The sequence below is a fragment of the Babylonia areolata genome, chromosome 8, assembly GCF_041734735.1.
Source record: "Babylonia areolata isolate BAREFJ2019XMU chromosome 8, ASM4173473v1, whole genome shotgun sequence".
Taxonomy (NCBI): domain Eukaryota; kingdom Metazoa; phylum Mollusca; class Gastropoda; order Neogastropoda; family Buccinidae; genus Babylonia; species Babylonia areolata.
In genome coordinates, this window is record NC_134883.1 from 20,188,094 (window position 1) to 20,200,246 (window position 12,153).

Below are 12,153 nucleotides of genomic sequence, written 5' to 3' on the forward strand. Positions count from 1 at the left end.
AGAGATGTGGGTTGAGTTTTTGTACTTCAGGGTCCATCACTCTCCTTTTGTTCATCAGTCTGCCCTTGTCTGTCTCTCTCACTTAGAATAGCTGAATTTATGCAAGGTTGTCCCGTGCTCTGTTTCTCTCCAGTTTCTCTTTCCTCCTCATCCTGACAGGTCATATATACGCACCTCGGATTTAAGGCATGATCAATATTTATGTGTTTGTCAGTCTGCCTAAACATACCTGTACATGCATACACATGCATGTATGTGCACACTTGCATGCACACACACACGTGTGAACGCACAAACTCAGACACACACACACACACACACACTCAAACATGCACACACACACACACACACACACACACAGACACAGACACACACACACACACACACACACACACACACACACCTGTATGCATGTGAGCTTCATACCTGATGGTTTGACTGTGAAGACATGAAGAGGAGCAGGAAGAGGAGGGGGAGGGGCAGCAATGTAGAAGGTGAGGGGGCCTGTATGTAATGTCCCAAGTGGGAAGTGACCTCGGTGATGGATGCCTGCCGCTGCCCACTTAATGTTGGGTGCTTCTGACTGGAGCAGTTCTGCTTAGAACTGGGACCCGTTGGTCTTTTTACGTCTGAGTAACTGACCCTCTCCCAGTCTGCATGAAAATTTATGTCTGGCTGTTTTGTCAGTTCATGTGTTAGTTGGGCAGTCTTTCCATCTCATTGCCATTTTGCTTTTGTGTGTGTGTAATACCAGTGATGCTTGTTCTTCAGATTTAATAAATCATGCTTCCAAAGGCTGCAAGGGCTGTGCTGAGGTCCCTTGTGCAGCATGCTCTTGGTGCACTGAAAAAGAACCCATGACAACAAAGGTGCAAAATCCTGTAAAAGAAATCCACTCTGATATGTACACAAATACACATGCATGCACTCCAGGCCTGATAAGCGCGTTCGGTTATGCTGTTCTCAGGCATCTGCCTTGTAGACGTGGTGTAGCGAATATGGATTCTTCTAAATGCAGTGACGCCTCCTTAAGAAACTGAAACTGAAACTCTGTCTCTGTATCTCTGTCCCCTTTTGTCTTTCTGTCTGTCTCTATTGCTCTCTCTTAAAACACATGCATGCTATGCAGGCTGTCATCATAATAGAGAAAAGCAGTGGTTGTAATGAAGACAAATGAGCTTTTTAAGACAGGAATGGGATTCTTGGAAATTCAGTTTTCCTGCCCTCAGCACATGTTGTCTCTCGGTACAATTCTGTGGAGAAAAAGATGTCCCTGTCTTGTAGTAAAGAAGACTATCACTGTTTGTGATAGAATTTAAGGAAAATTTGCCATAGTTTGTGATATGTTATTTGTGTATTGTGTGTATTAAGCTACAGAGCTATCAGCTATACTACAGAGGTGTGCTATAGAAATGTTTTATTATTCTTGGCCGATGCAGATACAATAGGTTTTGCATGTGTGAAACATTACTGATCAAAATAACATTTGGTTATTTTCTTGAACATTGTTCATTAGAAATTACATTCAAGAGATAATGTTTGGGTTTTTGTTGTTGTCTCTCTCTCTCTTTCTTTTTTTAAAATTATTTTTATTTTTTAAACGTTATTCATAAGAAATTTCATTCAATATTTGTAAAGTATTATTCTCAGGACAGTTGTCGTGTATTACCTGTATTGATTGTGGAAATGATGGAGAGAAATAACTCTTAAACCCTGTACCTGCCCCCGTATCAGGAAATTTGTTAGACAAGGTTATATGTACAGGTGCTCTGTCAGCCCTCGAAATAGTTGACCATTGATAACAGGGATGTTTTTTGGGGAAAGAAAAAGAAAGAAAGCTGAGCACAGGATATGTTCCTTGGATCAGTGAGTTTTGGCAAAGGATTGTTGCATGCAGCAGTCACCTTAATTCTGTTGCCATTGTGTAAGTCAACTCCGAGATGTGGAGTGATGTGGAGTGGGAGGGAGCCCCGAGGGAGGGAGAGATGGTGGGAGAGAGAGAGTGTGTGTTAGTGTGTGTGTGTGTTCAAGACTTGGTGTACATGCATACATTTCATAAGAAGTACAGGCATCTTATTTACTGCTGTGTTGTAATTCACCTTGCCTTCCTTCAGAAATGTAACAAAGAACTTTTCCTGTAAAAAATGGACACTTGTTCAATGTTAATGGTCCAGTTACTCATAATATTTATACTTTAGACATAATGTGGAAAGAATGACACACAAATACACACACGTTTGAGTCTGTTCCTGAAATATATGCTGTATCTTTTTTCAGACTTTTCGGCTTGTTTTCTCACTTTCTTTGTTAGCCTTTCTCACTTTCACATACACGTGCTATCACACACTGTTTCACTGTATTCTAGTGCCCCTCCTGATTAGACTCTCACATGCACTTATGTGCTTACACACACACACACACAAACACACACATACACACACACAGACTTTGCTTTGTCTTAGTTTTCCTAGTCTGTGATCTATCTCTCTGGTTTTTTTCGGATTTGTTTCTGTGTGTGTGTCTTGTTTCTTCCTGCCCCCTTCACTCAATCTGGTTCAATTCAGTTCAAAAGACCTTTTTGTCTGCTTTAAGCAGTTAAAACAGAAATTTTCTTTCGTCTCATTCAAAACGCTCGTCAACAGATAACAAAGCGAAAAGATAAACGACTGAGTAACCAGCACACACTTCAGTTTCCCTGATCATCTTGCACACATCATTCTCCCTCTCATTCACATTTCTCAAGTTGGATCGGTGTGTCCGCAGTTTCCCCCTTGTAGTTTGTCAGGACTGGGGTGAGAAATGTGAACTGCCTGTGTAAAAATCATCTGCAGCCAGCTTAGTGTTAACGTTTACGAACATCTGCGTAGTTGTGTCCCCCCTCCAGGGCTTATCTCCCCTGGTTACATCATCTCCCCCTATCTTTCCCCTGCTGAGAGTGATGGGTCCCGGTGCAAGAGTAGTCTTCCTTGGCTGGGGGATAGACAGCAGCAGCAATATTTCACAAACTGGGGGAGGTGGGGTTGGGGGGAGGAAAAGGAGAGAAGGGGTGTGTCCCTGTGTGAGAAGGAAGTCTGAAATGCACATTGACTTTGCTGTTTGGAGCTTGCTCTGTAGATGCTGCGATAAGGGAAGTAAACACTGTCCTCCTTTTGGAAGAGAGGAGGGAAGGAGAAAAGTTAAAAAGGGAAGGGGGAGGAATGTGAGTTTAATTACGATTAAAAAACAACAACAACAACAACAACAACAACAACAAAAAAAAACCGTTGAAGAAAAACCTCTTTGGGGAATTTTTTTTTTTTTTTCCAGTTTTTGCTTTTGCTTTTCTGTTATTCTTCCTTCCTTTCTTGCATTCATCTGTTCCTTTAATATATTTTTTTTATTCTTTGTTACAGTTTTATTTTTTTAATAGGGTGGAAGAGAAAACTTGAGGTTGAAAGAAGAAAAAGACTTACAAATGATATTAAGTTGGTTTTTTGATACTACTTTGAAATTGCTAATTGTATATTTCATGTAATCCCATCCAATGGTTAATAATTTAATGCAGTCTAAGTGATCAGAAATGGATATAAAAGTGGACATTTTTCATCATAGTTTGAAGAGTCTCAGTGAAATTGTGAAATCATTTACTGACAGGGGGAACACAAAAGATAAACTGGAAATACATTTTGGTGAAATGAAATTATTATCTTATACTTTGGGCATATGATAAAGTGACATAACATGGATCATGAAAATGTGTTGAATTACACAGTATTAATATCAAATTGTAAGATTCAGCATCGGTTTGTTTATGGCTCCGTGTAAAATGTCATTAGTTTCAGGCCAAGTTTGTGTGGAGAATGTATTCCAATTTTGTAATTGTTTTTGAAATACCTCCTGGGAGGTAGCACCACAGTGTACACAGAGATACACAGGTGGTCTGCATTCATCAGAGACACTGACATGCAGCAAGGGCATACTGACTTTCCATTCCATACCACATTCTTCCTTTGTCAACATGCCCTCTTTCGACAATTATTGTCAGTTCTACATGAACATTTCTTGGCAGGGACTGTCATTTTGAAAGCATGTTTCCTGCTTTTCCCAAGTACTTTGTTGAAATATTCCTTTGTCCATGGAAATTGATGGATGCAGTGTGCTTAATTTAATGAACATGTCCAGTGTTTCATGTCTGCTTTGAGTATGGAGCTAAAGAGTTTTAGACAGATAAATTGAGAAAATGTGGAATATCTGCAAGTTTCACCTCTCATTCTTCTCTCCCCTACCCTGTTCATCTCTCCATTTTTCTCATATTTCCTCTCTCTCTCTCTCTCTTGGTCTGTATTAAGAACTGTTCTGAGGGCCGGGAGCATATGTGCCTGCAAATGGACATTACCTTCTCATTTCTTCTTTGTCATTTTCTTCCTTAAAAAAGATGGATGTTTGTGGATTTGAGATGGATTGGTGACCTCATGACAGCTTAGTGTATAAAGGTTCCAGTGCTGCACCAGCTGATCTTCATTTAAACCAGAGGCAATGCGCTTTGCTGTCTTTCCATGCATCTGCAGTGAAATGATAATGATAAGGATAATTGGAAAGTAAAGACTGAAACTTTATGTTCAGAATGGAATATACCAGTAATAGATAATGAAAAAATATGATATGGTTCTTGACTGTGCCAAACACAAGGAAAGAATGAAAGTCTGCTTTGGGGAACTGCCAGATTTTTTTGTATGATATGCTTGTAATTGTTAGACCTTTCAGAAAACTTTTTTGCTTGGTTTGAAACAGCAGTTGTTTGAGAAATAGATCACTGTTTTCAGAGCCAACAGTTGCTTGAGAAATAGATCATGGTTTGCAGAGTAAGCGGTTGCTGAAGGAATAGATCACTGTACAAAGCACCTGTGCCCATAAAATATTTGTGTGTTTCTTTACCCATTGAAAATAAAACAACTGTTGCAAATCGGCTATATCCGTGGAAATAAACAGAGCTGAAGTGGAAAGCATGTATAAATCTGTATTTAGGTCCATAGTTCCTGATGCCCTAATTGTCTGTTAAGTTTTCATGATCTTTTGTGACTGGCTAAACTGCTGCGTACAACTTATCTTCAGTTTGCCAATATTTTGATGCACATTGTGTGGGTTATGAGAAGTTAAAAAAAGAAACAAAAAAAAAACCAACTGTACATGATCAGCCTTGAGTGATCTTCATCACATGTGGCTAGAGGCAGAGCTCTCCTGCACCTTATAATCCCTGCTGTGTAGTTAATTTTTGTAAATGAAAGGAAACTCCATCTCAGCAGCTGTGGTTTAAGTGCCTGACATCTGCCTTGATGAGAAAAAAGATCACTGGGAAGGGGGTTGGGATGAGAGGGGAGTGTGTGTGTGTGTGGGTGGGGGGATGATGCATATGAATATGAAAGTACTGAAGTTTGATATCATGTCTTTGGTCTTGCTGTGCACCTGACTTTTAAAATTTGATAAATGAAAGAAATGATTTTTTTTTTTTTTTGGTTTTGTTTGTGTAATCATTAGCTTCATAATCATTTTTTCTCTTTGTATTGATGCACTAGTATGAGTGCATATGTGTGTGTGTCTCTCTCTCTCTTTGTGTGTGTGTGTGTGTGTGTGTGTGTGTGTGTGTGTGTGTGTGTGTGTGTGTGTGTGCTGGTTGTGAGTAATCAGTTTATAGCTCTTGAGAATGAATTTGAATGAACTGCAGTAATTGTGTGATGATGGAAAATGTTCAACAAGAAGTAATCTTTGAAATGTGTTCCTCTTGGACAGTCTCTGTGATCACATACATGCTTATAAAACAAGACCACACAAGAATTTTACTGCAATATAAATACAGGCTGTGTACACTGTTTGCAGTTTTTGAAAACTCTGTTTTCCTGACACATTTGTGTATATTTTCGTCTCTGTAAAGGAATGTGCTACATTATTTTAGTATATCTGTGCATCTGTCAGCTGGAAAAAGAGGAGTGTGTGTGTGTGTGTGTGTGTGTGTGTGTGTGTGTGTGTGTGTGTGTGCCCATGTGTTTGTCTATTTGCTGTGCAAATTGATGAAGGTATTTTCTTTGAAGCTTCCTTGATGAATCCTTTGATAAGATTTTTAGAATAAAAAAAGTAACCTTTGAATTGTGACCCAGATGAAAAGCCCAGTTTTCTTTTCCCTCATGGAGTGTGATCCCAGCTTTACATGGCACTAATGTGAACCTTGAACTTTGAGCCTGTTTGAGATTAATCTAGTTTTTATCCTTCCAGAGTGTCAGTATTAGCCAGTACCTTATTGAAGAGTGAATCTTCCCATTCCTTTTCCAGCTACCCTTACTCCCACAAGTTCTGGTGTGCACTCCTCCCTATCTGTTAAACTTGACTTCCCTGTTTCACAATGTAAATGTTGATTGCCCATTTGACCAGTGTGACGCATGCGCATGACCCTGATGTGTTGTCTCCCTTTCCCTGTGTTTGTAGGCGGTGCCAGAGGATGAATATGAGAAGTACCTCAAGCAGAAAGCGGTAAGTCACTTTTTACCTTTTGACAAGTGGGGGTCGAATCTAATAGTAGTACATACTTGCCTCATGTTAACACTGCCTCTGAAATGCGTGCATCAGAAGGGAAGAAGATAGGGGGGAGCATTCTGAGCACAACGATGCACACCACTGCGATCAAAAGAGTGAGAGATATGGGATATTTGTCTCTTGTACATGAGGCACATGTTTATATGTAGAGACAGAGAGAGACAAGTATGTGTGTGTGTTTGTGTTGGGTGGGGTGGGGGTTGAGAGAGAATTAGTCATTTGAGAGAGAATTAGTGAATGAGTGAATGAATCTTTATGAATGAATCTTTATTTTCCAATGATGGAGATATTAGTACATTGGCCTACTTGCATATCTGCGGTTGTTTCAAGAGACAGACAAACATATACACATGTGACTATATTTATACTCAGTACATGTACAAGGATAGTGCAGCATTAATTTGAGAGATTAATTGCTCATATGTTCATGAAACGAGAACAAGTAACACACCACATAAGAAATTTTACACTTACACACACCTATCATGAGTGCTACACATGAATGATTTAGTGGAACCATTGCAGTTCACAAAGTAATGATAGAATTTAAAACACAGTAGTAAGAAATAGAAAAGGGGGCAAATAAGGAGACAGATAATAGGGGAATGGACAGATGCACACATTATACAGGGAAGGGAGAGAATGGGGGGAGAGAGAGAGAGTAGGGAAAATGGAAGGTAGGGGGCAGAAGGGGAGAAACATCTATGATAGAAGATTGAAACAGAGTGTGTGAAAAAAATGTAAGAGGAGGTTGTGGAAGGGTGTGGGGAGGGAAGCAAAACAGCCTCATATGATACTAAAAAGAAGAGAAAGCAGTCCTAAATCTCCCTTCACTTCAGATGCCATTCTTTATTTCTGAGAGATTCCCAAAGATATTGGCCTTTGCATTAGTGAGTCTGCATTTCTGAGAGATTCTGAAGATAGTAGTGTTTGGGTCAGGTCAGCTTAACACTTTCTGAGAATGGGTTTAGAAAAGGAATCATAGAACCTCTCACGTGTTTTTTCTAACATGTGTCTAACAGGGCATTCCTGTGTCCTTATCTACTTCTGTGCCAGTAAAGCTCACTAAGTGAAGGATGCAAAAGAATCCATGGAATCTTCTTTCTTTGAAAATAGAGGGCAAGGGAGTATTTCTGTGAACAGTTTCTGTGACAGAAATTTCTTTGGTGGTTGATCGTTTTCCCATGAATGAAGAAAACATGAATGAAAGAGGGTAGGGTTGGGGGAATGTGGGGGGGATGAAAGAATGGTTCCTGTAGATCAATCCATCCCCACTTATTTTTTGTTTCTCTTCTTTCCTTCTTGTGTTTTCCAGTTGTTTTTAGATCCTCATGACACTGGTGACCTATAGATACATGTTGTGTTGAATGCTTTTCCTCCTCCAACCCATCCTTGCCAGTTTCCTGCATGAAACCAGTGCTCCTTAATTTTATTTTATTTTAATTTATGTAATTAAAGAAATAATCTGTGCATTTATACATTAAAACTCTTTCAAAATGTATATAAAAGTTTTGATGCATATGTATTTAAAGTTAAATATAGCAGATTTTTTTTTTTTTTTTAGGACATGAACTGTCAGTTCAGGTGTAGGCAGAAAAAAATAGGCAGAAACTAGTGTGCAGCCAACAAAGAGTAGAGAAACATTCATATTCCTACAGGTGGATTAATATTACAATTGAAATAATTTTAAGAGCCCAATACAGGTTGATATATTTAGGACCCATGAGGTTTTCATTTAATGAGTTCAGGGTTGTCAAAGTTGATGGATTCTTTGAAGATGACCCAGGAAGTGTTGAGATACATCTTCATTATGTTTACCCATAAGGTTGTGGCTGCACTCAGAGCGCCTAAAAGGTCGATGCATTGATAAGATAGGAACCAAGGGCCAGGTGTGATACCCTCTACTCCCAGAAGTCTATCAGGAGTGATTGCATACCTGTACATCGTGAAGAGTGCCTGCATACCTGTCAGCTAGTGGAACTCATGAAGAGAGGCTTGCATACCTGTGACTTAGCACTGCCACTATCGGTGGAGACATCTCCAGCCTCCTCCTGCACAGCAATTAGAATGCCCTAGACTGCTGACTGCATTCCTTATCTTCTGCTCAGCTTATCTGTACGACTGCATGTCTCACACTGCTGGCAGTGGGCTTCTTTTGGGTATGGAGGGTGTTTGAAGGGGAGGGGGGGCAGAAGATGTGAATGGGGGAGGGTAGGGCAGGGGTTACAGGGAGGAGAGTTAGGTGGAAAGGGGTGACACACACTCATACATGTATGTATGTCTCTTGTTGCCCATATAGAGTGTGAAAATGAGTGGATGGGAGGAGGGGCAGAAGGGCTGGAGTGGATGGCGAGGAAGATAATGGAGCCCCATCACATGCAGCCAGTCACCAGTTTGTTGCCGAAAACATGTTTGTTTTAGAGGAGGTTGAGAGTTTGCCCATACCCCTGTGTAGCAAGCCTCTATCTCCCCAATTTAAGATAATTGTGGGTGTTTAGAGAAGGGGGAAGTCTCTGTTTTCCTCAATGCCAGCAAGTGCCAAGTATTTGCTCCTTCACACACACTCGCACAACAAATAAAGAGAAGTGAGGGCTTTGAAGGAGTGGGGGGGTGAGGGGGTGGCGTTTGTGTGTGTTTGTGTGTGTGTGTGTGTGTGTGTGTGTAGTCTGTGAGGGATGATAATGGTGTTTTGAATACCAGTTTTCTTAAAACAGTTCTTGTATGAAAGGAATATTGGATAGTCTGTGAGGTAACATGGTGTAAGTCTTAGCATTGAAGATAAAGTTTATAGAAAAAAAGAAAGCTTGACAGAGGCAACATTACTGGTATATGAATTTCAAAGTGGATATCTGTGATTTATTGAACATGTTTATCTCGCTTTGGCATCTATGTTCTTGATCTTTGGTTATTGTGAATGATAAAAGCACACCCAAAAAGCAAACCAAACATACACACACACTTGTTTATTGTGCTAACCACAAAAAAAACAACAACATATTTTTGCTTTGAATTTTGTCTGTCTTTTTTTAACCACACACATGAACATATTATTGTACAGTTTTTAACCATACCACAATTTTTCTTCCATCACAGTAAAAAGTTTTATATTCTAATTAGCTGATTTGATAGTTAAGTGATCAGTTAGCTGGGCTACAAAGAAGAAGAAAGAAAGAAACAGGTAAAGAGTATCATACCTTGGCATTTGTTTGCAACTGTCATCAAGATTTTGTCAGAAATACATATTATTATTGTTATTCTTTTATTTTAGAAAATGAAGAAAGCAAGAAATGAAACAATGTTGCAATGAGTGATGTACCCGATGCATAGAGAGTGGAGTGGAATCTACCTCCCTGGAAGGCACACCCCTCAGGTGGACTAGTTCCTGAGGAGGCCCAACTGCGATTATCAGGGAGGTGCAGTCGGCTGTAAAGAGGGTTTCCGGAGGAAGGGGCCTGGGGGTGTACAGGAAGTGGAAAATTGAAAGTAGGGAGCACTTGAAAGTGGGAGAAGCCCCAGTGTTTCCATTAGTGGGGCTGTCAGCCCATTTTCAGGGACCCAGACTGCAAAACCATCCGTGACAGTTCACCCACCTTGGCTTCTGGGGTGGTGGGGGGAGGGGGGTGAGAGACTAGGAGTATCCCACCTCTGAAGAGTGTGCTCTTGATGAATGGAGCCGGAGAAAAGATTTAACACAGGCTGAGTTTCTGAAATATTTGCTCTGTTGTGCACAGGCAGAGACTTTTAAAGAATGTTCTTGTACCTTGTGTACTATTGGGAGAAGAAAATAAAAGCTGAACTTGTGGTGGCGAAGAGTATTCTGGTAGTTCTGATGGGTTTTGTTTGTACCTTGGCAGGATTATTCTTGTGCATTGTCGGAACAGATTGACAGTGGCATGGTGGAATGTTTTCATTTCAGGCTTTATGTTAAGCATTGATGAGAGTGGAGGAAAAGCATGAGTTTGGAGAAGAATGTATCAAAAGCCTTGCTGATTGAGCATTCTGCTTGTCCAAAAATAACCCTGTAATTTCAAACCACAGTGGAAGAATATGTTGCTGGTGGTCTATTCATTATCCTGACAATAAAAAGTGTGTGTGTGTGCGTACAGGTGCATGCATGTGTGTACGTGTATGTGTGTGTGTATAACTATATGTGCGTGTGTGTGTGTGAAATCAGTTTAAATGTTTGGTCCTTTCAGCACATGTTTGTTTTTAGATTTGCTTGCATTCCATAAACAAATGTTAACACAAACACTTACTAATAACTTTCACTGTTATTTGTATGTGTGATATACTGACAAATAATAAAGATGTGGAATATAACCAATGTGGTACATAGCATTGGCATATATTTCAGCACTGACAAAATTATATTTGATGTGGCTGTACTCCTTACTGGGGGTAAAGTAGACAATAACAGACCCACTGCCATGAAAGTGATTGTCTTTGGTCGTTAAAATCAGTAATTGCAGAGAAACATTAGGATTACTAATGAGCAGTGCCTGTTTGCATTACCCGCCTGAAGTTCAGTAATTCTGATTTATGGGTTGTTTGTCAGGCTGGAAAAGAGTGCACTTTGGGGAACACATGTGTCTGGGAATTTAAACAATTTTGAACAACTCATCAATTTCTGTTGTTCCCTCCCTCCCCTTAGCAAGCCACAGTATGTGTTTCCTCACAATCAGCCCCTCAAGCAAGTGGCCATATGCATGGACAATTAAAAATAGGCATCCAAGATCCAGTTCATCCCAGATTTTGTTGAAGCTAATCTAATTAGCTTGTTTCTATTTAAAACATACTGTGCGTGGCATTATCCAATCTACAACTCTGTAACATTACTATGTTGCTTAATTGTTTGCACGTGTGAGTGATATTTGTGGGCCATTGCATGATAAGTTTGCTATATTAATTAATTTGTTTGTTTTGTGTTCCTGTCTACAAGTTATGCTACAACATAAATCTGTCGCTTAACTGTTTGCATGTGTGAGTGATTATTGTGGGCTGATGCATGGTAAGTTTACCATTTTGTACTTAGATAATACATTTATTTTCGTTTTGTTATATGTTAAGACTAAAGACTTTTGATGGAGCATAACAGTGATGATAATTATGGTGTGTGTCCCATGACAGGCAGAGGACGATCTGATTAAAGCTGACCAGGTGGACAGACTGCAGTCAGCTGCCCCTGGTTCTGGTCTCTATCAGCCTGTGGACTTCTGCTTCCAAGTTGGGCCTATCTTCAACTTTGTCTCTGGTGAGGGCTCTTTGCTTTTTCAGTCACAGGCTAACCACACGATGCTTGTCTTAACGGTTGTTTTGAGTAAGAGCCAGGTTAAGGGCTAGTTGTGGACAGAACAAACTCACTGGCTGTAGTTGGCACCAGTTTGACATAGTAAGTATGCAAACCAGAGTATATGAAGGAACTCACATCCTGATATGGAGCACAAAATAATGCTGACACCAGAACCGTTCAAGAAAAATGGCAAAACAGGCTTGTTCCAGCTCTGTGAGTTTCCAGCACAGTTTGGCTCACCTGTTATTTGAGAATAACTACTGTAATTATTTAGTCAGTACCGTCGTCAGAAGTACCTG

General features: G+C 40.0%; 1 protein-coding gene across 4 annotated transcripts in view; it reads left to right on the top strand.

The window, feature by feature from the left end:
- LOC143284634 (filamin-A-like) overlaps window positions 1-12,153 on the top strand; it is a 200,330-nt gene that overhangs the window by 149,109 nt on the left and 39,068 nt on the right. For all 4 annotated transcript variants that reach the window (XM_076591504.1, XM_076591507.1, XM_076591505.1 and 1 more), the window contains 2 exons: window positions 6,457-6,501; window positions 11,692-11,815. In XM_076591504.1, the coding sequence (XP_076447619.1) occupies window positions 6,457-6,501; window positions 11,692-11,815 (169 nt within the window). The remainder of the gene's footprint in view (window positions 1-6,456; window positions 6,502-11,691; window positions 11,816-12,153) is intronic.